The 26449-nt window shown below is 33.4% G+C and overlaps 9 protein-coding genes across 13 annotated transcripts; 5 read left to right on the forward strand and 4 right to left on the reverse strand.

The window, feature by feature from the left end:
- Positions 1-937: 937 nt before the first annotated feature.
- LOC108976398 (1,5-anhydro-D-fructose reductase-like) lies at positions 938-3503 on the forward strand. Its single transcript, XM_018945462.1, has 4 exons — positions 938-1199; positions 1319-1461; positions 2422-3105; positions 3266-3503. The coding sequence occupies exons 1-4, from the start codon at positions 1077-1079 to the stop codon at positions 3309-3311; spliced, it is 996 nt and encodes a 331-aa protein (XP_018801007.1). The 5' UTR covers positions 938-1076; the 3' UTR covers positions 3312-3503.
- A 51-nt stretch (positions 3504-3554) lies between these two features.
- LOC108976399 (aldose reductase-like) lies at positions 3555-5445 on the forward strand. 2 transcript variants are annotated; one of them, XM_018945463.1, is made up of 6 exons: positions 3555-3679; positions 3747-4143; positions 4216-4358; positions 4427-4910; positions 4990-5198; positions 5253-5445. In XM_018945463.1, exons 1-6 carry the CDS (start codon positions 3582-3584, stop codon positions 5293-5295), a joined length of 1374 nt encoding a protein of 457 aa, XP_018801008.1. In that variant the 5' UTR covers positions 3555-3581; the 3' UTR covers positions 5296-5445. The 2 variants fall into 2 exon arrangements, with proteins under 2 accessions (XP_018801008.1, XP_018801009.1); XM_018945464.1 differs by having other exon boundaries at positions 4427-4892.
- Positions 5446-5856: 411 nt separating this feature from the next.
- LOC108976431 (POC1 centriolar protein homolog) lies at positions 5857-7645 on the forward strand. Its single transcript, XM_018945526.1, has 3 exons — positions 5857-6313; positions 6369-6899; positions 6960-7645. Exons 1-3 carry the CDS (start codon positions 5960-5962, stop codon positions 7398-7400), a joined length of 1326 nt encoding a protein of 441 aa, XP_018801071.1. The 5' UTR covers positions 5857-5959; the 3' UTR covers positions 7401-7645.
- Positions 7646-7671: 26 nt separating this feature from the next.
- LOC108976432 (copper transport protein ATOX1) lies at positions 7672-9739 on the reverse strand. The gene is made up of 3 exons (XM_018945527.1): positions 9390-9739; positions 9255-9330; positions 7672-8750 (listed from the first exon to the last, which is right to left on the reverse strand). Exons 1-3 carry the CDS (start codon positions 9393-9395, stop codon positions 8614-8616), a joined length of 219 nt encoding a protein of 72 aa, XP_018801072.1. The 5' UTR covers positions 9396-9739; the 3' UTR covers positions 7672-8613.
- Positions 9740-10338: 599 nt separating this feature from the next.
- On the reverse strand, positions 10339-11322 carry LOC108976414 (ORM1-like protein). 2 transcript variants are annotated; one of them, XM_018945488.1, is made up of 4 exons: positions 11248-11322; positions 10985-11169; positions 10761-10912; positions 10339-10697 (listed from the first exon to the last, which is right to left on the reverse strand). In XM_018945488.1, the coding sequence occupies exons 2-4, from the start codon at positions 11159-11161 to the stop codon at positions 10562-10564; spliced, it is 465 nt and encodes a 154-aa protein (XP_018801033.1). In that variant the 5' UTR covers positions 11162-11169; positions 11248-11322; the 3' UTR covers positions 10339-10561. The 2 variants fall into 2 exon arrangements, with proteins under 2 accessions (XP_018801033.1, XP_018801032.1); XM_018945487.1 differs by lacking the exon at positions 11248-11322 and having other exon boundaries at positions 10444-10697; positions 10985-11241.
- Positions 11323-11857: 535 nt separating this feature from the next.
- On the forward strand, positions 11858-14704 carry LOC108976411 (presenilin homolog). Of its 2 annotated transcripts, none has more exons than XM_018945483.1 (8): positions 11858-12258; positions 12322-12581; positions 12642-12851; positions 12909-13129; positions 13190-13288; positions 13364-13579; positions 13859-14020; positions 14070-14704. In XM_018945483.1, exons 1-8 carry the CDS (start codon positions 12148-12150, stop codon positions 14336-14338), a joined length of 1548 nt encoding a protein of 515 aa, XP_018801028.1. In that variant the 5' UTR covers positions 11858-12147; the 3' UTR covers positions 14339-14704. The 2 variants fall into 2 exon arrangements, with proteins under 2 accessions (XP_018801028.1, XP_018801029.1); XM_018945484.1 differs by having other exon boundaries at positions 11859-12258; positions 13364-13543.
- LOC108976413 (39S ribosomal protein L15, mitochondrial) lies at positions 14611-15968 on the reverse strand. Its single transcript, XM_018945486.1, has 3 exons — positions 15672-15968; positions 15157-15603; positions 14611-15075 (listed from the first exon to the last, which is right to left on the reverse strand). The coding sequence occupies exons 1-3, from the start codon at positions 15774-15776 to the stop codon at positions 14719-14721; spliced, it is 909 nt and encodes a 302-aa protein (XP_018801031.1). The 5' UTR covers positions 15777-15968; the 3' UTR covers positions 14611-14718.
- Positions 15969-16750: 782 nt separating this feature from the next.
- Positions 16751-18962, forward strand: LOC108976410. 2 transcript variants are annotated; one of them, XM_018945482.1, is made up of 5 exons: positions 16751-16905; positions 16962-17737; positions 17820-18455; positions 18543-18775; positions 18875-18962. In XM_018945482.1, the coding sequence occupies exons 1-4, from the start codon at positions 16800-16802 to the stop codon at positions 18756-18758; spliced, it is 1734 nt and encodes a 577-aa protein (XP_018801027.1). In that variant the 5' UTR covers positions 16751-16799; the 3' UTR covers positions 18759-18775; positions 18875-18962. The 2 variants fall into 2 exon arrangements, with proteins under 2 accessions (XP_018801027.1, XP_018801026.1); XM_018945481.1 differs by lacking the exon at positions 18875-18962 and having other exon boundaries at positions 18543-18849.
- LOC108976412 (4-hydroxyphenylpyruvate dioxygenase) lies at positions 18701-22509 on the reverse strand. Its single transcript, XM_018945485.1, has 5 exons — positions 22381-22509; positions 20807-20833; positions 20349-20732; positions 19559-20212; positions 18701-18971 (listed from the first exon to the last, which is right to left on the reverse strand). The coding sequence occupies exons 1-5, from the start codon at positions 22381-22383 to the stop codon at positions 18897-18899; spliced, it is 1143 nt and encodes a 380-aa protein (XP_018801030.1). The 5' UTR covers positions 22384-22509; the 3' UTR covers positions 18701-18896.
- Positions 22510-26449: the final 3940 nt, after the last annotated feature.

Below are 26449 nucleotides of genomic sequence, written 5' to 3' on the forward strand. Positions count from 1 at the left end.
GTGCGTTAACCGACTAACATAAAACGTCAGAAACACTAAATTTTACGGAAGAAATGTCAGAAGGAAGCTGCATCCAGGTTTTTTTTTTAAATTGAAAATGGGCGTGGCGTCGCCCACTTATGGACCAAAACCATATCTACTTTACCGATTTCAATGAAATTCGGTATATAATATTTTCTTAACGCCCTGACGACATGTACGAAATATGGGTGAAATCGGTTCACAACCACGCCTTCTTCCAATATAACGCTATTTTGAGTTCTGTCCGACGCCTGTTTTGTATAATATATATATTAGGAATCAATGATGATAGCGGAATAAAACTTTACACAAATACGGTATTTGAGCTGAGGTATCCCTTGTGGAAAAATTGTCGTGATCGGACTGTAACTTTTCAAGGTCCCTGATATCGAAAACGAAGAACTCAGTGCCCAACCTAACCTAACCTAATTTTTCACCGAAAACACCGGTAAATCTCTCAGATATTTTCATGTAATTCAGAGAGCATCACTTTTACACTCTCGCAATTAAGTTGCTAATAACGGTATATATCGTCAGATATATGGTTACATATACCAAAGTGATCAGGGTGACGAGTAGAGTTGAAATCCGTATGTCTGTCTATCCATCCGTGCAAGCTGTAACTTGAGTAAAAATTGAGATATCTTGATGAAACTTGTCATGCGTGAGTATAAAATGTTCGGTGACACCCGATCTTAGCCCCTCCTTACTTGTCCTACTTTTAATTTTGGGATAAATGTGAATGCAATTCCGTAAACAGATGCTGTTGTAGCGGCAGGAAACATCCCTAAAGTAATTTGGAGGAATGTTACCAAATTAACAGTCCTTGTTCGGATAAAAATGTAGGCCTAAAAGATTTTTACACATATTGTCATATATAACACTTTTGAATTATGAAATATGGAAAAAACATCAAACAAAATATTGTTCATAAAAAATTCTCCTCAATCAAATTTTGGCAGGCAGAAAAACTAGCGCTTTGCAGCGTCTCAATTGGACATCAGCACCAGACAGTCACAGTTCTTTCAAAACTCCACTACTAGATCGCTGGTGAAATGTACGCACCCTGCGCAAAAGTCTGTCTGCTGGATGATCGCGATGCTAAAACAAAGCTTGCCCGCACGGTAAAATTCTACAATGGTGTTAAAGTACCCATAGTAGGACTCGGTACTTCAGACGTAAGTGGAAATACAATCACTAAAGCGATTAGTTAAAATTGAAATAAATAGTTGAAAATTATGTGTATATATGAAAATAAGTATAATACATATGCAAATTTTTGATATATCTCCGCTAGTTAGAAGCGCACATTGCAACGCGTTGTGTAAAAGACGCCATCGATGCTGGTATACGGCATATTGACTGTGCGCCGATCTTTTGCAATCAAGAGGAGGTGGGACAGGCAATAAAGGAGAAAATCGCTGAGGGTCTCATAAAAAGGTAGTGTCGTGTTTATATATATATAATATATATTAGTGTAATATAGTACATATGCTAATCTTTAACTTCAACTTGTTGCTACAGAGTACAATAGATTTGTTCACCTAACGGTTATATGTATCACCTAAAACTAATCGAGATAGAAATACGATTATAAATACGTAAATAATTAGGGTGACAAGATGAGTTGAAATCCGAGTGACATTCTGTCCGTCCGTTCATCCGTGCAAGCAGTAACTTGAGCAAATATTATTATATCTTGATGAAACTTGGTACACATAAATCTTGGTCAAAAAGTAAGGAAGAGTTGATAGATGGACGTAATAGGAGCGCTGCCACGTCCATTAAACGCCATTAATCGAAAACATATATAGTGCCATAACTAAGCCGTAAATAAGGGTATACAACTCAAATTTGGGGGTATTCTACTCTAGAGTTTTGAATTTTATTTTTCATTTATTTAAAGTTTAGACTCTTAAGGACATATCCTCCAAAGGATTTTTAAAAATTAAAATTATTTTAAGGGCTACAGTTACTTTAGTGATGCAGTACCTAGCCCGGTAGGTAGGTAGACTCACTTTTTTAAACGCATTTTTCTCGAAACTACTGTTTTCCACACGGTACCGGCATTATCTCAAGTTCTATACAACCGATTTACTTGAAATTTTGTGTGAACCTTCTTTATATAATCCTTAATCCTTTGTTTTTAATATTTTTAAAAAATTCAGCATTTTCATTCCAAAAAAAAAAATTTCATGTTCCCAGGAGAATCAGGATCAATGTCACCAGGATGCGCCATTTTTTTTACACCTGTATTAATTAATTATATTAATATAAGATTTTGTCACGACTTGTAGAAATTTCACAAGCTCTGACTCTTGAAAGTAGCAAGAGTGTTAAATATTTGGTTACACCCGAACTTAGCCCTTCCTTACTTGTTTAACAATTATTCTTTTTTAGAGAGAATCTTTATATATCCAGTAAACTTTGGGATTCTCGACATGGGCTAAAATGGGTGCGCCGCTCATTAGAAGAAACCCTAAAACAATTACAACTTGATTATCTCGATAATTATGTCATGCACACACCTATGGGTTTCAAAGATGGGTTTGAAAATTACCCCCGCAATAATAGAGGTGAAATCTTATTTTCGGATACCGATTATGTAGACACCTGGCATGCAATGGAGACTTTGGTTGACGATGGTCTTGTACGTTCAATTGGTTTAGCCAATTTTAATGCGGAACAAATTGAACGCATTCTGGATGTGGCACGTATACCGCCAGCAAATCTGCAAGTGGAATGTCATCCGTATTTGACACAGAAGAAATTAATGGATTTATGCTGTAAGCATAATATCGTTTTTATGGTTAGTAATCCAACCGGTCCAAGAAAGAAAAATACCAATATCATACCACTTATGAGTAATCCAAAAATTTTGTGTTTGGCAAAAAAATATGGGAAAAGCGCAGTCGAGATATTAATACGTTATCAGGTGCAACGTGGCAACGTTGTAATGCCGAGAACAACTCAAAAAGATCACATGATACAAAACGTAATGATTGAAAGTTTTAAACTATGCCGGAAGGATATGGAAATACTTGACTTGATGAATTGCAACTTCCGAAATAAAACACTTGCTTAGTAAGTATGATAACGCTAATGTTTTAAGAAATATAAGTAAATTGGATATTTACCACCAGAAAAAATTTTAAAAATAAATATATAAACGAAAATTATTAAATTATTAAAATTATTAGTCATAAAATAATATTTGTCATAACATTTTTCACAATGTTTTCAGCGCCTCTGGACATCCACATCATCCTTTTGAAAATGATTGCATTTGAACTTTCTCTCAAACTTCGAAAATATTTAGGAAATATCAACTACCGCTTTTGTACAAATATGATTGAAGTATTTTTGAACATTGAATAGTTAACAAACTTGAGAAAAAGAACTCAACAGTCAATCATAAACATAAAAATTTTCGGTTTTTTCAAAATTAAATTTTTTTGTATTTACACAAAATTTAAACTAAACCGACTTGGACAATAAAATGTTAATATTTACAACAAATTAACAAAGAAATAATTCATGGCATATTTTCTAAATTAAGAATGAAAAAAATTAACCTTAAATCATTAAAATTATTAAGTAAAATTCATTTTCGGCAATATTCTGGAGAATATCGCATATTTCACTTTACAGGATTTGGGTGGGTATTGTATGCCTGTCAAACAGCTCATTTTAAAAATTTTGTACATTTTGTTAAATAATTTTAGCAATCCACCGAAGAACGACAATGACACAGAAATCAATGCAAAAAAGTTACTAATTCCGAAGACGCTTGAAGCAACAAGTGGCATAAGTGATACGTTAACATATAGGGACAATCTCTCAGAAAATGGCACTAAATCTCCGCCAGAATTAAAAAATTTAACAAATACTGCTTTACTAGAAAGCTCTTCCATTGCAACAACAACTTCGAAACCACCAGTTGAATGTAAACAAAAAAAACTTGAAAAGAAAACTAAAAAATCCAAATGTTTAAGGCCAGTTCCGCGAGTAAAGTTGGTTGACGAACCACCGGATGACTGCAATATGCGAAAAGCGGAAATACCAACCGTTAAACTGCGTGATGGTCATGTAATGCCCATGTTTGGACTTGGTACTTGGGGTGTAAGTTATATGATTATTTGCTAAAATTTGCAATAATAAATATTTTTTAATTAAATTCATTGTGTATTCAAGGCGCCAAGCATTAAAGCTGAAAGCGCAGTTAAGCACGCCTTGAAGGTGGGTTATCGCATGATTGATTGTGCGCATGTTTACGAAAATGAAGAAGCTGTTGGTAAAGCCTTAAATAGATCGATTGAAAAGTGTATTGTTAAACGGTAATTTTCAAGAGCATATAATTGATATATATTTTACCAAAATTTTACAACAAGAAAATTATTTACAGCGAGGAGCTATTTATAATAAGCAAATTGTGGAATACGTTTCATGATCCGCATTTAGTAATGACTGGCTGCCAGCAATCTTTGTGTGATTTAAAATTATCGTATCTTAACCTATATCTCATACACTGGCCCATGGGTTACAGAGCTGGAGATGATCTGATACCCTATGATGCGTGTGGTCGCGTGATTGGTTCACGTGTAGATTATATTGAAACATGGAAAGCAATGGAGGAGTTAGTTGAGCGGCGCTTAACACGTTCTATAGGTCTTTCTAATTTCAATAAGAATCAAATTGAGCGTATTTGGAAAATTGCTAAAATAAAACCAGTTGTCAATCAGGTTGAATGTCATCCATATTTAAACCAAAAACGTCTGAAGGCATATTTAAAAAAGAAGGGAGTTGTACTTGTTGCGTACAGTCCGTTGGGAGCACCAGCTAGACCCTGGGTAAAGAAGGATGAACCAAAGGTATTGGATGATAATCTGGTAAGATTAATTGTAAAAATAACTTGCTTAATATATATATATATGTAGCAGTATTTTCAACTAACAATGACTTTTGTAGATTAAGACAATAGCTTTTAATACTGGACGTACACCGGCGCAAGTTTGTATTCGTTATCAACTACAGCGCGGTAATCCCGTCATACCGAAATCAGTGACACCAAGTCGCATTGAAAGCAATTTTGATGTGGCAAATTTTGAATTGTCTGATCAAGAAATGAAAATATTAGACAAGTTAGATAGAAAACTACGTTTCGTGACCCTATCACAGTAAAAGCTCATCATTTGGTGTAAAATTTTATAAACTATTTTTATATATTACAGATTATCAAATCATCCACACTATCCATTTAATGACGTCTTTTAATATTATTTTCAACAACAACTACTTGTTTCAAAATTACTTAATACTACAAGGAATATTTATGAAATTCTTAATAAGCTATTCAACGGGTACAGCATGTTATTTCAATGTCATAAAGTACATTCAGAAGTGGAAAATATTAATTAAGTGGCATGAAGCATTATTATATTAAAAAAAAATATATATTTTCGTAAAAGGAAACATACACCGTTTTTTTCAATTGTTTTCCAGTGAAAGATGTCAAWTGCTTTAAAGCAGTGTTGTATTTTTTTTTTATCGATAAAACCAATAATTGTAAAACAAAACAATCTTCATACATGAAAACTAATTTCTTAAAGCACAATTATATGTTTTTAAGTCATGGCGCTATTTAATTTATAAACATAATTTATAAAACGGAATTTATTAGTTTTAACAGTAGTAACTCTTTTATGTGCTTCACAGTGTTCGTTCCATCGACTAACCATTGTCAAATTTTTGTTCGTAAAGTGAGTGCGAACAACACTCGTTGTTAACAATTAGCGAGTAGCTGTTGAGAATTTAAAAATTGTCAAATAGTGAGAATTTGAGTGCGGTTTTTGTTATTTAACAATTTCACATTTATTTCAGTTAAATAAAATTTCTAGAGCATAAAACTTCTGAGTACAATTTACAATAATTAGCTAGTATGTTAAATGAAGAATTGTTTACAGAACCATGCCTGGAACGTCATTTTTCAGGGCATTGCTCCAGTATAACTCAGGTCCGGTTTAGTCCTTGTGGCCAACGTTTGAGCACTAGCTCTTTAGACCTCTCGGTAATTTTGTGGGATTTAAAGCAAGCTGCTCGCTGCATACGCTTCAGCGCCCATTCCGGTGCTGTTTATAGTGTGTGTTGGTCTCCTAAATCTAATTTAGTTGCATCGGCAAGCAAGGATCGTACAGTGAAAATTTGGGAGCCAAAGATACGTGGAGTTTCTGGTGAATTTTTAGCACATAGCAAAGCGGTTCGAAGTGTAGATTTTGATCCTAGTGGAACTATGGTAGGGACTTACCGAAATAAAAATTAATTTTTATTTTACTAATAAATTTCTATAGCTCATCACTGCTTCGGATGATAAAACGCTGAAGTTATGGAAAGTAGCTCAACGAAAATTCTTAACTTCATTCACCGGACATAGTAATTGGGTGCGTGCTGCTAAGTTCAGCCCTAATGGTCAATTAATAGCATCTTGCGGCGATGATAAATCGCTAAGAATATTCGACGTCACGTCAGGGGAATGTGTGCGGACTTTCACCGAAGAACGTGGCATGGGTCGACAAATAGCCTGGCATCCAGACGGGAATTTAGTAGCTGTTGCGTTAAGCTGCAATCGTGTCAAAATATTTGACATTGCAGAGGGTGAATTAATTCAATTATATCAAGTACATTCAGCGCCAGTTAATGATTTGGCATTCCATCCTAATGGCAACTTTTTGCTAACTGGAGGTGATGACGACACTATACGACTATTAGATTTACTTGAAGGTCGACCCATTTATACACTAACAGGTCACACTGATAAAGTTTGTGCTGTCGCATTTTCACCGGACGGACAACATTTCGCTTCGGCGGGAGAAGATCGGCAGGTGAGAATTTAAGTGTTTGCTTTATTTTTGAATAATTAATATGAAACTTTTTTTTTATAGTTACTCGTTTGGAAATCAAATTTACATACATTTGATGCCAATAGTTTCCGAAGCAAGCAAGCTTCCTTCCAGAAAGAAAACAGCGTTAGCAGTCTTGCTGCCGCACCGCATAACTCGGTTGTAGATACAGAATCAAAAATTTGTGATGACAGCATATTAATTGATCCACGTCATTCTGTAGCATATAAGATGCGTGATGAAAATTTCCAGGTTCTTGATAGTCAGTACACCACCGCCAAACAACAATCAGTAAGCAGCTTTACTAAATCACTCCCACAACAACACGAGACCATAGACAAGTTAAAAACAGACGCAAATACTGATAGCATCAGTTACAACAGCAGCAGCAGCACCTCACTACTACACATGCCAAACAATACAACAAATAGTTGCAACAACGATGGCAACGAAGGGCACGGCGCACCTAGCAAATACTTTTAATTTCGAGTTATTTATTGTTCGTATTTTTTTAAGTTTGAAATTCAGCTGCTGCTATTTTTCACCTATGACAAAAAAAACCACTTTCATACGCACCATGGAATAATTGATTCATTATAATTTTTCAGTAAATACGTTTTATTATTATAATTTATTTTACTTAATTGTCACTCGGGGTTTGCTCCACATTATACTTAGCACGTACAATATTTAACCCATTTTTCAATAAAATATCTTTAATAAAATAATCGAGTTGTGTTTATAATCATAGATGTTTAACGCAGCGATCTGCACATGTGCTTCGACGCAAACTTCAAATGAAGATTATTTGCAGCTAGAATTGAACGCACTTCAAACGCAGTTGACAGAAATAGTGATAACATTACGAAAGCTGGAACAACGTATTATATGTATAGAAAATGTCGTTTTAGAAAATATATAATGCAGCGTACACAAATATGCGATCATTTTCGAAAGCCTAATATTCATTCTTTGTCATATATTAAAGATAATAAGCAATTATACTGGAGTATTTTATTGTTTGGCATATGGGTTTAAGTTGCTATCTACCATAATTGAGTAAATTGTACTTTAAGTTTTAATTATTTAATTGTAAATGTTTTCTGAAACGAACTACAATATTAATACGCATGCATTAGATATCTATTCGATTCATTTTTTAATTGCATTATTTTGTTTAAAATTTACAATTTATATTGAATAAAACCTTTTTATGGAAGTAGGATTTGTAAATATCAGTGTTCGAATATCGTTTCTTTTTTTTTGTGATTTCTTTGTCTTCAACACGACAGTAAATTGCTATTTTTTAATTTTTTGTTGGATTTTCTGTAAATATATTTAAGAAATGTGTATTCACTCTAGTATAGCTAGTAATTAATTAAACACGAGCTTTGACAACAAGACAAGATTTTTAAATTCTTCGTAATTTATAACAATGGATTTCATTTTATATTGAGTGTATATATTACTGCTTATATTTTTAATTTTATATTTAAAAATATTTATCTACACTTCCTGAAATTTAATTTCAATGTTCGTTTTAAACGATTTAAAAAGGTCAAAATGTAATTGGCCGTTTACAGTTTAGCTTGCTCTCGATTCCATGCACAATCCTTCTCAATTCTTTGTTGTATATCCGCATCTAAACTTCCATTTTCAATTTGGCAATTTTACGAAACTTACAAAAAAGTTCATTTCATTCCTTTACCCCAACGTATTGGGTCGCTTTGCCAGTCTTCTTAATCGTCTCCAGCAACTCATCGGCTGTCAAATTCGATGTCACCAACACCGTTTTCGAATCGAGATCGATAGCGATCTTCTCAACTTTTTCCGCTGCGCAAAGAAAATATAACTTATATTAACTACATTTTATCAGAATATTGTTGCTGCAAATAGCTTAAATTATATATGTACATATATTATTAGTCAATTACATATTGCCATTTTTTATAATTCCTGGACAAAGCATAACTCAGATAAGAAAACCATTTTGCTGTCATTCCTGATAATATAGAGCATGTGAGTTACATACAAATATGTATATCTACTACACACTTATGCATTTTATTTATTTATATGCTTATAATAGAATTATGCGATTTATATGGTCAATTTGTAATCCCAATTAATTAATTTGTGCTGACACAAAGATAGTGTTAAATGTACTTATTTGCACATAATAGAAGTCTACCTACTTCGACGTAGAGCAATAGTGAAAAAATGCAGGTGATTCTAGAATGCAAAAGTATATACATATTTACGTATGTACTGCTTTGCTTTGCTACCAATTAGATAAGGCACTTGTTATCCTTATTTTCACCCCCGAAAAACACTTACCTCCCAGCTTGTTTAACACCCTTTCGACACTGTTTGCACATCCTGAACAGGTCATTTCCACTTTAAATTCGTGTACCTTAAAGAAATTTAATAGCTCTTTTATTGTACATTGTGAATTATTAAATCCTCACTTACTGGCATGTTGTTAATCCGTGCACTATGTGACGAAGACGATGTCGTTTGCAAATATAATTGCGGGAAATTCAACAGTTTGGATATTTTTCTACTGCTTTGCAGGCACAATACTATTGAATTAATTGATTATTTTCCAAAACTAAATTTTTCAAAATAACTAACTGTGAGCTGGCTTTTCTAATGGATCAATTTAATCAACAATTGCAAATGGACACAATAAATATAACGCACAGACCACAAAGACGACGAAAGCTGCAACGATGGCAAATATGGAAAATAATTTTGTTTGAGCTTAGTAGCAATTTCTAAGTTACAATCGACTATTTGAAATTGCCCATTGAGATGAGAAGCGAGATATTGATATAAATCTTAAAAATATGATAAGATTGCAAGTTTGTCTGTAAACTTTACAATAACGAAAGAACTAATTCTTGAGATCAATATAAACAAAAACCGTTTGATTATCTGCTACAATTGCACTAACATACCATAATTCTACATGATTCAAATTAATAAACTATCGACATTATTTTTTAAGTTGATGAAGAATGCCATCTCAAAATGTCCAGGTGTCTCTAACACAGATTGACTCTTCTGTTTAAAAATTTACTTATTTATTTTTAATTATGAAAAGCAATAACTAAAGAACATAAAATTATGAATTTGTAAGAAATATTCTAAAAAAAAAAAACAAAATACAATAGCTCGAGCTTAAGTAACATATTTATGTTCAACTAAATAAGAAGTAGCATTTGTTTCAATGCCGAGTATTATACACAGGCGTGGATCTACCGGTGTGTAAACAACTGCGGAGAGTACTCTGGATCCGCCTCTGATTACATATGTATATATAATAACGTAAGTTTTTTAATTATTACTTACTAATTACTGCATTCTCTGGTTAATAGTCTTAAAAACTAGTATTTAATTGAAAAACATTTTAATTATATTCATTACATTTTCTTGTATTAACTTTATTATATATGCACAATTTATTTATTTTTCTAAACCTTTCCACCCGTCACTAWGTCAATAAAAATAGATCAACACCAAGTATATATAAAATAATTTGTTAATATTCATTTTGAAATGATTTTATCCTTTCAGTCTAAAAATTGCAAACAATAGTTTCCTTATCTAGTATCTCCCAAAAACCTTTAAGAATTCACAATTCAGTATTTATTTATATTGAAAAGGCGCACACCATGGAATTGTGGTAGTTTGGGTAAGGTGACTAACACAAGTGAAATGAAATTTGCGATAAAATGGTCAGGATCATTCCTTGTATAGATACAAGTTAACAAAAATCTGGGAACGAAAAAGTAGGAAAGTTAATATTAATTGGTTATAATTTGCTTAACAGTGACTCACAATACAATTGGAACAGCTGTAAGAAATTTACGCGTTGCTGTAAATTGTTCGCCGTCATCAATTTGTTCCCAATGAGTTAAACGACGTGCACCGTCATTTTCAATGCTTAACCAGGGTGCTCCTTTAATCAAATGCAAAAAGTATAAATGTGCCTATATTGTGAAAAAATTTAAAGTTATTGAATCTGTAATTGATGTAATATATTATTATCACTAAATATATACCGCATTGTGCAGCAGGTTTGTTATAGTCCAAGCCATTGGAATGCTAATAAATGGAACCGACAATAGAATCAAGTGTACCGTCAGTACACCTAAGCCATAAGCCAACCACATGCCACGCGCACCCAACCATGTAGCATTGGGGTTTGGCTCACCATGACCACCAGCAATTGCCGTCATACTTGAAGCTTAAAAATTTTCAAAAATTATTTGCTTTTTGCGTATTGTATTTTAGTATTTGGAGAAGAAAAAACTAGTAAACTTACTGGGCAAATTTGTAATCAGATAACAGCTGATTTAAAGGGTTGCATAAAATCAACAAAAACAACTTATTTCTTTAAATTAAAAAGTACGCAAAGAGTAATTAGATAAAAAGTCAAAGTCAAATAAAATAAACTAATGAATAATGAATAGTTGCACCATATAAAAGTATAAATCAGTTATTAAATGTAAACAGAAATTTAATTGAAAATAAAGTGAACATGGGATATAAAAAATTTGTTTCTTAACCCTCAATTATTACCTGTTAGCTAAAATAGACGGAATTTTAGAACGAAAAAAGCTGAGAGAACATGCCAACACATGTGTAAAAGCATTTGCTTCGATTCTGTTCTTTGTGTAACGCAAAGTGAAGCAAGTTCTTCGTGAATTGAAAAATTCGAGTTTGTTTGCGCATTTAAAAGTAATTTGTATAAAAAAAATTCTTGATTCGCAATGTTCAATGTTTGAAAAAATTACTGATAGTATTATTAATAAATTAAATCGTTTACAATTTATCTTTTTGTACTAATTTTTGAATTTCAACTCTGTTATTTAAATATGCCAGTATGAAATACGACCATGTAGTACAGCTGCTTTTCGCTCTTTTCTTCAATCATTTCCTTCGTTTACAAAATTTCTTCACTGACTCACAATTTTAATAACTGCATTACTGTAACAATAAATTGATCTGAGTGCATAAAATTAAAAAAAAAAAAAAAAACAATGGTGTTGGCTTTGGTCTAAATAGCATTAGGCACAATATTATTTAAGAAATATCTTTTCAACATTATTAATCCACTTGTTCAATAGCAAGTGGTACCTAATTGTAGGTGTGTAAAGTGCAAATAGATTAATACAAAACGGCGTCAGGTCGCGAAAAGTTTTTGAGTGAACACACGCCACTAATGGACGGACACGTCGGCGCAGGCAGCAGCACGCGTCTGAACGGTAGTAGTGGCGTGGAGCAAAGGAAGCGTCCAAATATAAATTATGGAGCTAATGATCAAATTGACGGGGTACGATAGCAAACATAATGTCAACACAACATGTATCTATTGTGTTTATATGTATATTTGCAGGCTATCTTAGATGTGCCCAATGTCGTCGTACGGCCGGCTAGACAACGAAACAGGCCCACCACATCGCAGGCAAATGCCGGAGCAGCAGGCAGCTCTAACAACGGACCTTATCAAGCCACTAATGATGAATTAGATGAAGAGGGATTGAAATATGGAGCACAACATGTGATTAAATTGTTCGTGCCGGTCTCTCTTTGTATGCTTGTTGTGGTTGCCACAATAAATGCCATAAGCTTCTACTCGGAAACTGATGTTTACCTGTAAATATAACAAAATTTGTTCACACTGTTTTTATTACTACATATGTATATATTTTGCAGTTTATATACACCGTTTCATGAAAAGTCTCCTGATCCTGGGGTTAAATTGTGGAATGCTTTGGCAAACTCTATGATCCTAATGGCTGTAGTTGTTGTAATGACAATATTGTTAATTGTTTTGTATAAGAAGCGCTGCTACAAAATTATACATGGCTGGTTAATTCTCTCATCTTTTATGCTACTCTTCATTTTCAGTTTTTTGTATATGGAGTAAGTTGTACCAATTTGTTGTAGCAACAGATATATTTACAGAAATGTATATTTTAGAGAGGTGCTACGCGCTTATAATATACCCATGGATTATCCCACAACAATATTAATATTGTGGAATTTTGGAATCGCTGGTATGATGGCAATACATTGGCAAGGTCCTTTACGCTTACAACAGGCTTATCTAATATTTGTTGCGGCCTTAATGGCATTGGTATTCATTAAATATTTGCCTGAGTGGACAGCTTGGGCGGTTTTGGCTGCCATATCTATTTGGGGTAAATTACAAATGTGAAAGCTAGAAGCCATTTGCAATAAAAAGAAACCTTCATTTCCAGATTTAATCGCTGTACTTTCGCCAAAAGGGCCTTTGCGTATACTCGTAGAAACTGCACAGGAACGCAATGAACAAATCTTTCCGGCTTTAATATATTCCTGTAAGATATCTAAAAAATATTAACATTAATTTGTAACAAATTTTCATCTACGCTTTTTATTCACATCTACATTAGCCACTGTTTTATATGCCGTCGTTGGTGCCACGACCACCGAAAGCAATGACAGGAGTGTTGGAGGCATTGAGAACGGCGTACAACATACTGAGGAGCATGCTTCTTCCTCCGCCGGCCCGGCACGTCGCACAGGTAATGCCAGTAATGTGGTGAATGACGACGCCGCCCAGGCCGCCGAAGGTATGCCACTAGTCACATTTAAAAGCCACGGAAATGGTATTTATTTATATCACTTTTTTCAAATTTTATTTATTGCGCTTTTTGGAAGTAAAACGTACATTTGGTGGTTTGTGGTATTTCATATTTCGATTTGGTTGCACGTACAAACGTACTTTTTTGTTTACTTCCATCGCTATTTGTAAAAGTGTTGTGCATGTGTTAGGTTATATTGTGGTTTAAACTATCACTCATTTCTTTGTAGATAATTGTAGCGCGATTCTACGAAATATATACACATAATTTTTAAAAAATTAAAATGTATTAATTTTATTATAGATGCCGGATTTACCCAAGAATGGACAGAAAGCCATGCTGAACGTGTGTCCAGTCGCCAAATTGAAGTACAAGCTAGCAATGGACAAAACGCTAATCGTTCGACGGAATATCGCACAACCACTACTACCAATAGACACACATCAACTTTCGAGGCACAGGAACGTAAGTTTTCGTAGATATTTTTGGCATATTAAAAAATACTTTATTTTAGGCGGCATCAAACTTGGACTTGGCGATTTCATTTTCTATTCTGTATTGGTTGGTAAGGCATCAAGCTATGGCGATTGGATCACTACCATTGCTTGTTTTGTAGCGATATTAATTGGACTTTGTTTAACGCTTTTGTTATTGGCTATTTGGCGCAAAGCTTTGCCAGCACTACCTATTTCCATTACATTTGGTTTGATATTTTGCTTTGCTACAAGTGCTGTAGTGAAACCATTCATGGACAGTTTATCCGCCAAACAAGTGTTCATATGAAGACAATTTGGGTAATATATAATGAATATATAATCCTCTATATATAATCTCTGGGTAATATATAATTATCATATAATCCTCTAATTCTACTGTATTATAGAATAGATAAAACGTAGATCGGAATTTAGTAGTTATAATATTTTTTTTTAAATAGACTCCACAAAGGATATGGTATATGTAACATTTTCTCAATCAACAAAAAAAAATATATATATATATTGGCAACAAATCAATGCAGAAATAATATTCTAATAAATTAATTTAACACAAGAAAATTTTAACTTGTTATTTTCATAAGACATTACAGTTTATTTTTATAACAAAACACCATATCAATTAACAAATGTTGATATCTTTACAAACAAATCGTGATAATTGTTTTAACTTGTTCCATCTTCTTTCATTTTGGTGTTTGAGGCCTCTTCGGGAAACCCTTTTGATTTTACTATAACTTTATCGCGAAGTCCTATTACCCAACCGGGTTCTAGACCATAAAATATTTGACGTGCATCTTTTTGGCTTATCAACATTTCATAGTCGGGGTCATCTTCAATGCGCGGAAGTTCATAACCATACTTTTGTGCTAATATTAAACGTTCCTTACTTATATCTTCAGGATTAGCGAGGTAACCACGATTTTTAGCAGAGGCATAGTATTCGACGGCATCTTGTGGTGGTAACAAACGTCTTGGGATAGGTTCACCCTTCTCGAACCACTTTTGTGGATTCACCATAGCCTTTAGAAATTATAATTAAATTAACAGCAAAAAAAATCGTGTATAATGAATTCACATACATACATATATGTATGTACATACCTGTAAGCTTCTGGGGTCATAATAAGCTGTACGTATGACGCCACCATTTTTTTCAATTGCTGCTATCACCGACTCCTTGGCATGTTGCACTTCGATACATATCTTTGCTTTGAAGTGATCAATGCCATCGTCGGTCAGTTGGAAACCATATTCCATGCTAGCAGGTTGTAGATTTAGGAGCCCTGTGTTACATAGAGTTGTAACGTCGATGGGTTGTTTGTGATCAATACGATTGGTATCCAATAAAACTTGGAGCTTCAGAAGCGATAAGGGGGGGTATTGACGACGTAAATGATGGCCTTTGTAATATGGTTCGTAGGGGAATCGCAAATAAAAGGGATTGTTGCCTGTTTCATAACCAATACGCATGTAATTTTGTCGCTGGCCGGACCCTTTATTACCAGCGCCATGTTTATCGCCACTGTGCTGAGCACGTCCACGCTTTGTCTATATAAATAAGTTAATGTTTTTAAAATGTTGATTTTATTTAATTAAATAAGTCTTATAGTACTTACGTTTTTCTTGGAGTTCGGATTTGGACGTATATTACCTATTTGTACACGAGGTAAAGTACGCAACATTTTCAGTGCTTTTTCAGCAGATTCGCGTAGATGTGCCATTTTAGTATTTAATATTAACTATAAGGCGTTTATTTATATATATTCTTATTTTAAAAGCTATTAATTTTTGTCGAATATTCCCATATATCCGTGAAAATTCACATTCTCAGCTGTCAATCCACAAATGTCAAAAGCAGCTGTGTGATACTGTTTGTTCGACTTGGCAGCACTATATGGTGATGAAAACGCTCCCTAATTCAATAAAATATTAAATTTGTTTCATTGCAGGTAATAGCTGATAGGTAACAGGAAGATAAAGAGCGCAAGTTGCTCCAACAAAGAGCAGACGAAGTAATAAACGGAAAACCAACGAGAATTTACAAATGTTATTTTTAATAATTATATTATATCAACACTGTAATTGAATAATACAATTTTTATTTTCACTATTCAAACCTTTCCAAAAATAAACAAAATCAAAGTAAAGTTGTTTACACATATGTGTTTTAACAGCTGGCATTAACATAAATTTTTTCTCTGCTTCTTACCCGTTCAACTTGTGTACTCTTCCGCTAGTTTTTGGGTTAAGTAAGGTGTTTCCATAAGAACGATGGCTTGGGTGGCACGAATTAAAGCTTTTTCGAGTAAGATGGCCACGGGGACTCTTTTGTCGCTAATTTTCTCTTTTGCTGTCGCTCTGAGCAATCACATAGATAACAGAATTAAAATTTCCGACATATCCTATATATTCATTTAATTCCGAGCGCTACTACAACTATGAAAAGAATTTTAAAATGAAAAGGAGTACGGAATTGTGTAGCGGTGGACTGTTACAAACAAGAACACAAATCGGCCGCCGAAACGAGTGGTACGGTTCTTTTGTCTTTCCTCGTCGTCTCCTCGCCCACAAAAAACGGTTTTAGCGACAAAATAGTCCGTGTGTAAACTGGCACTTAGTGATAATTAGCAGTTAAGAAACGAGCTGATTGTTGACATTCCAGACTAGGAAAAAGTTAACTGTTGTTTTATGTTTTTGAACAAAATACGAGAAATTTTAGTTTACATTCCATATAAATATATAAAATGGCTCCCAAAAAAACTGATTTTGATTTAACTGATAGAGGCTGGGTTGATTTATATGTTAAAAAATGTGAAAACATAATGAAAGAGTTTACCGACTATGTTTATGGTAAGGTTCACAGTATATTTTTGGAAAATTGCAATTGCTTTTAATTGTCTTCATAGCTTTACAAAATCACTGTTTGAAAGAACGCGGTAAGATTGAAGAACTTGATAAAAACTGTAAGAAGCTACAAAAAAAATTAGTTGACGAGAAACAAATGCAACAAGCAAAATATGAAAAGAGACCTACATTATATACACCTCTGGATCGGAGTCCTATAAATACTGATATATTGGGTATTACCACAATGACCACTCCTACCAAAGGTGAGGCAGATCGAACCACAATAAGCGACGGTTCTCCCGCATTTCTGAACATGGCTATGGATAGCGAACAATTAAATATGGAATCTTGCGTTTTAAGTCCCGCACAACATCTTCAGGAAATATTACCGGCATCCGAGCAGTTAGGCAGTCCGAATCGTTTTTCAATTGGAATTGACAGTGTTTTACAGCACAACACATCGCCGACGTGCAAACCAAGAAACAACAATGAAAATCAAAGTGCATTAGGTTTTTTAAAAGCGCGTGGTCGTGTTGGTAAAACTTTGTATAACGAACCTTATGAGCATAAACTACGAGAACAAAATCCAGCAGCGAATGGAAATGATAACAAACTGTTGAAATCAGAAGCTAATTTGCATTCAAAACAATCGGATTGGTTTGAAAAGGAGAAAAAAAGTGAGGAGCGAAAAGCGGGTTTAAAAAGAAGCGCTAGTAATATGGAAGAGGTATTGCGAAAACGTAGTCTGATGTCATTGAATAAGAGTGGCGAAAGAAAATTAAAACAATCACGGTTAACACAAATGGTTTCTATGAAAACAAATAAAGTACAAAATGTAAGTGATAGTACATTAATATATTTATATATTTATGTGTGCTTTTCCGAATGCTTATAAGCTCTTACTTTGTAATCACCAGGCCATTTCTCCAGAAGATGTGGGTGATGCACAAAAATTTGCATTTTCACCAACTTCATCTCTTGCTTCGACCAACACAACGCAAAAAAAGCTAGCTTTTCAAACATTTTCCAATGATACTGACGATATTTTCCAATTTAGCAGCGAAGATGACGATGAGCAACATGTTAAAAAATCAAACGATAACAGTGTAATAAAACAAAATGTAAAGAAAAGTAATGACACAACAGTTTTTCAACCATTACCGAAAGAAACAGATAAATCTGATAGTATTTTGGCTATAACTCCAACAGCACCACCGTTAATTTGTTTAGATGACTCGGATGATAACGAAGATGGAACAGAAACTAGGTCGAACTTTGGAAAGAAGATGAAGACTCAACAAGCAGGGGAAAGTCATTTAAAAAAGTCAATTGCCATTGTTAAAAAAGAAAGAACAGGTAGTGAAAATCTAGCCACCGAGTTGGCGGCGGCGATGTTAGCCGAATGGGAAGAGGAGCCCGAACATCACACTGTAAAATCAGAAACGAAACCAAAAGCTAAAGCAGTAGATATGAAACCACGTCTTTCGCAACTACCTGAAGCGAATTTTTCAATCAAAGAACGTTTCAATGTCGATTGCGATGAATGTCAAAAAGTAATTCAAGTTTATTTTGTCTTTTTACAAATATTTTGGAAGACATTTTATAAATAATTATATATTTGTTTGCTTGTATCATATTAGTATATCGACTTTATGGGAAGCAATATGAGTTTGTCGGAAATTGAGACGCACCTGCGTCGTTGTACCCGTCACCGCACTGCGAAAGATGACATACCAACTACGCCGCCAAATTACTGGAATCCTTTGATGCCATCGTTTTCCGAAAATGATCCACGTAACAAAACCCTGTTAGAAGATCCGTTTATACAACGAAAGCGCGGTAGCAATAAATCGTAGAAATTTAAGGCGCTTAGGTAGTTTTAATATTATTATTGTATTGTTAATGACTTAAAATATACGTTTTTTACTAAGTTTGTAATTAAATGTATGTATGTATATGCTTCTGTTTCTAGGGCATGATATGTATTTCAAATTCTATAAGTTGCCACGTTTTGCTTGTTCGATTTCGATAGCTGTGAAGAGTGACTTAAAGTTGCCGGCACCGAAACCCTTAAAAGAAATAATTAATAATTGCATAATTAATTTATGTAATATCAAGAATTAAGAATACTAGTCTTTTATAAGGTAATAATTTTTTATACCCGCAACTGAGTATATAGAGATAACCACGAAGTTTGTCTACAAGGAAACGTCGGAGACGGATATAAAACTTTTACATATATAAATGATCAACATAACGAGATGAGTCGATTWAGTCCTGTCCGTCTGTCTGTCTGCATATACGCAAACCAATCCCCCCAATGTTTAAGATATCGATCTGGAACTTTGTACATATTTTTCTTTCCTCAAGAAGCTGCTCATTAGTTGGAACCACCCTTACAGCATATAGCTGCCAGAACGGCCTACAATAGCATACAACTGGCATACAAACTGATTAATCAATATCTGGTTAAAACGATCTTTTTATACTTTAATGCAGTAGAAGTTAACATTTTTCTTTTTTTTATAATCAATGATTTTATATCCTTCAAGTATTTGCAACTTATCTCCCAGTAGCATACAAAAATTGCTAATGAAAACTTTTTGTTCCATTTTAATGCTAGGAAATTGTTTTAAATTTATTGTTGTAAACTTACATTGTGATTGTGTCGCTGAATGACTTCAATGAATAATGTGGGTCTATCTTGCAGATTTTTCGAAAATATTTGCAACAGATATCCATTCTCATCGTAATCTATTAAAATATTCAGTTCCTTAAGCAGCTGCATATCCTCCTTGATTTTGGTGCGACTGTTTTTTAAGTTTTCCTCCAAAATATCATAGTACGAACTAGGTATTGTGAGAAATTCTAAACCACGAGCGCGTAAGTTGCGCACTGCCGTTATAATATCGCTTGTATTGAGCGCAATATGTTGCACTCCAGCGCCACCATAATACTCCACGTACTCCTGAATCTGTGACTTCTTCTTACCCTTTGCCGGCTCATTGATGGGCATCTTTACATTCTCCTCATAATTGGCCACTACAATTGAACGTAAGGCTGAATAATCAGTGTGTATTTGCGAATCATCCACTGACCAGAAGCGATGAAATTGCAGAACACGTTCGTACCAAGCGGCCACACTCTCCATTTGTAAATCAGGTTGATTACCCACAACGTGATCGATGAAATCGAGTTTGGTGGATGGCAAACCTTGAAGAAGATTGTCGATGGGCGGTGCTATAAAGCCGGGTAAAAATTTACCGTTATATTTAGTGCGATCGACAAAGGTGTGTGTTGTGTCGCCGTACTATGGAAAGAAAAGTTAGATGATGTTTGAAATTAAAATAGTAAATTGTAATAAATTGGTAATACCAATAAACTAAAGAGCAAGTTTTCTGAACTTCTCGTTTTTTTATTAAAATTGAAAATTTGCACGCACTCACCGTTTTTATAGTAGCAAAGCGCACTACGCCGTACTCATCTTTTTCTTCCCAAATTTCGCGCACCACTTCAGCACCACGTTCCTTTGCATATTTGAAAATTGCTTCCAAATTTTCTACCTCAAAAGCCACATCCTTTACACCATCGCCGTGTTTCGTTAGATGCTGACCATACTCAGCATCATCGGCTTTGTAGGCAGATATAAAAACGAAGATGATGCGATTCTGTTTGACCGCATGTTGGGCGAAGCGACGATGTCCCGTCTCTAAGCCACGATAGCCTACATGCGTAAAACCGAAACGTGTTGTGTAGAAGCTGGCTGCCTGTTTGGCATTACCCACGTAAAAGGTTAAATGATGGAAACTAAGGAATTTACCGAATTGCGGCTGAAATTTGAGTATAGAGTTTATTGAATTTAGTTTATAATGTTTCAGAGTATAAGTCGGTGGTTTTTAATTACCTTGGGTCCTTTGTCAGTATATGATGTCTAGGAAAAAAAGAAAAAATAATTTAAGTTTATATATTTTATTAAAAATTTGGTTGTTAACTGTTTGCTTAAGTATTCTTGTTTGGATTTAGCATTAAATTCAATAAAAAAAATTGTTTGAAAGGATTCTTTTYACCCGGAATATTTAAACAAATATATATATATATATTTTTAATTTATTACAAACGAAATAATTATATATTATTTAAATAAAAGAAAAAAGAAAAAATTAAAATTCTTTTTGCTTTTTCTTTCAGCATAATTTTTTARAWAAAAATTTCAAGTTTGATTTATTGTTGCATATTTAATTGACGTTTAAACACGCTTTTTTGTTTGTTAATTTTAATTCGTTTTGTAATTCCATTGCAATTAACCGATTTAGTAGTTAGTTCCCTCTTAAAATCATAAGGGATATAGTAAATAATAAAAAAACAAAAAATTTCTAATGGAATGGTCTAAATTGTTTATATTATGGAAACAAGTCTTCTTCAGCACATTAGTGTATTCACCAATCGTTTTGCTTTACTATAAATATAAATTTTATAGTATAGAATAAATTTAATTCGAGGGTTTTTATTTGTTTCGAATTCAGGTTTTTAAATGTTAATTACACTGGTTCGCAGTTGCTTGTTTTGTATCCCTAGATATAAGATCGATATATAGTACATATCTCACATTTGATGACACAGTCAAAAGGTTTTTCTAAGGTTTGATTATGTTCATTTTCTCAATCTATTTTCAGTACGAAAATCAGAAAACAAAAAACAGAAATATTTTTAGTGTCAGTATTGTTAGGATATATTTCAGTATAAAAGGATATATTTAAGTAATTTAAATCAAACATCAAACAAAATAATGAAAATATTTGTGTCAGTGCTGTTTTGAAGAAAAAAAAATAATAATAATAAGGATACATCAAAGTAAGCAGAAACAAAAACAAGGCCAACAACATATGCCATTTTTTAAAAATAAATAAAACTCCTTTTGTAGGTATTTCTTTCATAATTCTCGAATTGACAATCTCTTTAATTACCAGCATGTGGTGTTTCTATCAACGTTGATAAGTTTCTTTCAAGACTTTTAAAACCTGGTGAATCCGCTCTCTCTATTCCTTACTACAATTTCCTCACCAAAACTTGGTAGATTATCCGAAAATTAATCCACATGATTGCGAAGTCTTATTAGATATTTTGCCCTAGTTGGCATATTCTTCAGAATTTTTTGATAATTTCGTGATAACCATCATAATCTTGATAAAATCTGTATCTTTCATTAATTTCAAAAATGCAATAATAATGAAATTGGGAGCACGTCCATGTTTTCAAGAATAAATTCGTAATCTGAACACTTGAAAACATCTAAATTTGCTAAGGTATCCAGAGTCACAAAAATATTTTTTTTTTTCATTTGCGTATTCTTAAATTATTAATTAAATCTCGCAAATTATTATGTTTAAGAAAAATTTAAATTTCTTCTAATTAGTTATTAATATAGGAGAAATATTGGTAATTTTTTCCTTAAAAATCACATAATAACTGTTCACATACCATTTTCACTTATTTTAAATATTTTAATTCCCACAAAATTCACAGTTTTGCACACCAAAAAAATATACAAAAGATTATAGTTAATATTCTCAGGCAATTCAAATTAGAACTCCATTTACTGAGCTCAACTCTTCAGCAACTACAGCAATCTTCGAAACGGTAGACGATTTATATAGCCGCAGCCAATGTTATGGGCGTAGTGTTATAATCCTGAAACTACCAACACATCTACATCTGCTAACTCGTGTTAGTGTATAATATTAGTTAGCTAATATAGAGCTGGAAAAATTTGCATTAATAATATATAGTTATTTTTGTAGGTATGAGATCCACGTGTAAATACATAAGCACTAGCATCTGATACAAATGTGTCTTTATGTGTTGGTGAGTTTGCGGCGCTCGAAATCTTAATTTAAATATTTCAAACGGGTATTTTGTTTATCTGGTCTTCACAACGGTTGCATGCCGATGTTTCACATTTTCAATCCAATATTGTTTTTGTTTTGAATAACACAGTATATAAAATATATCTGTATGATTTTTGCAGGGATCATAAATATTGTTGAGCGAGCGCAAAATAAAGTGTAAATACCACAAATTACTTGAATAAAATTGTAATATATATTATTTTCATAGTTAACCTTAAAACCTTTCAATTTTTTTTTTCAAATTTTCAAATTTACAACAAAACAACTAACAAGCGTAAAATTTAAATTGCTATGAATTGTAAAATTTAAGTTGGCAAACCAAATATTTAAATACAAATTTTTTGTGGTTAATTTATAGTCAAACACGCTTTGACCGTCTCGGCGTATTGCCGAGTCATTGCCTGATGGCCAAATTTTAAGGTTAGAAATAAAGTTGCGATTAAATTCCAAATATAAGATGAAATCTTAATCAAACATATGCTATTAATTTTATTCCTTATAAAGGATTCATTGCGCAATAAATATGCAATATTTATTTAATGCATCTCTTAGACTTCAACAACACACTACTACTAATATGCAATATTTATTTAATGCATCTCTTAGACTTCAACAACACACTACACCCTCCAGCGTTTAAGATTTCTGATATTATAATGATTTTGTTTTCAAATATTTCTCAACTCTTGCGTTGATGAGTTTTGATAAATTTATTAAATATTTTGTATTTTTTTACTCGTAAATTATCATTGTACCATCTTCCAACTCTTATATGTACAGTTGCTTGCTTAAGTATTTTAATACAGAAAATAATATAAATAAATTATTTAGGATACAATATCTAGTATGATATACCCTTTTTCTTTAGAAATATATTTTTTTCGTTTGCGAAATTCATGTTTGCGGTGCAGGTGGCTGATGAGAGTGGCGGTACCGGTGCGCGTGCAATGTCTGGGAAGGTGGATAACTTTGCTCCCACTCCTTCTACCAGAATAGTTTAAACCTTAGGAGTGTATAACAGAATTCGTTTCGGCACATCAGGAGGCAGTCACAGGGCAGTCACGTTTGCTAGTCCCCCTGTTATGATGCCTTGACGTAATCGAACTACTCATTTTGCTAACTAGAAAGATTCTTTTGAAACATTTTTGAGATTAGGTTTTTTAAATCTTCTAATTTACTAATATTTAAAGCAAGTTTGCATGGAAAATTAAAAATTTATTATAGACAAAAAGGTATACATATTTATAATTTTTTGGCCAAATGTTTTACTAAAATTAAAAAAGTAAAATTATTAAAATATGGTCAGCTAAAAGTTGCTTATATATTTTTTATTATTTGGAAAATAAAATCAAAACACCTTAAACTTCATCATGACTAATGTGTAACGACAACTTTCGTTGGTTATCTTTATATCATAAGAACCATTTGCATATGCGAACCATTCAATTTAAGTGCCAAATGCAAATAAATGTAAATATTTCATTTGTCTATACACGCAGTAGCCGCCGAAGACCGCTAGCTCAACCCGCCATCTGTCGATAGCTAATTCTAACGAAAGAAACCCGTCCAAAGCGAATTTCTTTTCACATTTATTTAACACCTGTTTTACGACGCCATCGCATACTGGTTGTAAGGAGAGCGCAGGCGGGTGGGCTGGAGTGCGAGGTGTCGAGCCCCCAAAAACAAGATCGCTATTGGTCAATAACTGTTCGACAGCCGGCAACGTAACGGCTTAACTCTTGCATTCGTATGTATTAGTGTGACCATGGCCGCTGCGATGAAAATAGCGAACACAGCAGCAAGAGAGATCGCGCAAATATCTCTGATAATGAGATGCATAAAAAATCTTATAAAAAATATTGTTATCATTGTTGCTATATGAAAAAATAATGTGATAAACAACAACAACAACAGGTGCATAGAAATGTGTTTATTTTTGTTGTTTAAGTTTAGAAATATGCGATATAAGAAATAAACTAATCGATAATGAGCTGTTCGAAAAGCTGTTTATAAATGAATTGGAATTTGGTAGAGTTTCTTGTTGGAGACAAATAAATCTTCCCAAGAGCTGCACATTTGCCGGAACCGTGATCGGATCGTTGCAGCGTATATTTGTCATTCAAACTGACAGATGAAAACCTATATAAAAAATCTGTTTTCCTTTTTAAGTAACCTTATTTCGATTTGAACTTAAACACAGTGACTAAAATTAACAAACCGTAGTCAGCTTAGGTTTTCAGATTTTATTCGACCAAGCGGTATTCCTACGGCGATTATTCGACATAAAAGAAATTTATTATTGAAAAAATAATCCGTGTTATGAAGTAATCAAGTCACGATAAAAATGTTGAAGGTCTTTCAATGAACGACTAAATCCAAAAATAAAAAAACAGAGATTTCGAAAACTCTCCAGCTCATCCGGTTAAGATTTTCTATTGACCGCATTGGCTTTTAGCCAAAAGCTCTTAGTGAAAGCCAAAGATAAACAATAGCAAAGGCGACATTGAGTCCGCCGCAAGTGGAATACATACTTAGATACTTATAGGAGGTATATGTCACTTTTTTAGTTCCATAAATGTGAGCTAATATTCTTTAGCACTTAGTATGTTTATATATGTATTAGCCATTGTAAATATGTATCAAAATAAGAATTATGAAAGTTACATATGTAAGTATTTATGTTTTGGACCATCAATGACTGACACTACATAATTTGAGCCAATTTGTCTTACTTGACATGCTTTCGCTCTTCGATGGCATTTTGTTTTTGTTTTTATCTGCTGTCTTAAGTGCTAGAAAGGCTGCTGACAGCTGCGGAGTATATCTGCCTGAACTTATGTTTTACGAGCAGCTTAATTTGTCAGCTGCTTATTACACGGTCGAGAAGTGTTTATTTTTTAATGTAGCATATGACGTTTTGAATGAGCGAATTTTGAAAGTGAATGTTGAAAATTATTTATTTATTGAATTGTTGTTTTTATAGTTTATTAAATTTGAGAAAAAGTGCGATTATATTGATGTATACAAGGTGCTTTCCAAAGTAAACAGGACTTTTTGAATCTAGTGCCCCCTGGTGGCGCCATCTATGTCGACTGGTGCGTTTGAATTTGCTATCTTTATCGATTGCCCAGTGAGAATTTCATGACATTTGATAGACTAGAAGTGAAGTTATTACGTTTTAAGTGTCAGTATGTTTGTGTTATCGATGCGAAAATGAGCTTCGAACAAAGGCAAACATTAAATTTTGTTTTAATGTTGGTAAAACTTTTACTGAAACGTCTCAATTGATGAAACAAGTTTATGGCGATTATTGCCTATCCCGTAAATCCCGTAGCAGAGTGCACGGAGTGACTTTAACGTTTTCAAAGTGGTCGTGTGGACATAAATGACGATCACCATGTGGTCCAATCAAAAATTGTGATAACCGGAAATTCTATCGAAACTGTGCGTGAATTCATCAAAAATACGCAGAAATCATCATTTAAATTCATGGAAATGGAATTGAACATCTCCGAAAGATCGATTTATCGCATTTTGACCGAACATTTGGACTTACGAAAGGTGTGTCCACGGTTTATTCCGCACAAATTGACTGACGACCAAAAATTGCTCAGAATCCAACATTCGATCGACGCTTGTGA

This window comes from Bactrocera latifrons, unplaced genomic scaffold, assembly GCF_001853355.1.
Source record: "Bactrocera latifrons isolate USDA-ARS-PBARC rearing strain unplaced genomic scaffold, ASM185335v1 scaffold_76, whole genome shotgun sequence".
Lineage (NCBI taxonomy): Eukaryota > Metazoa > Arthropoda > Insecta > Diptera > Tephritidae > Bactrocera > Bactrocera latifrons.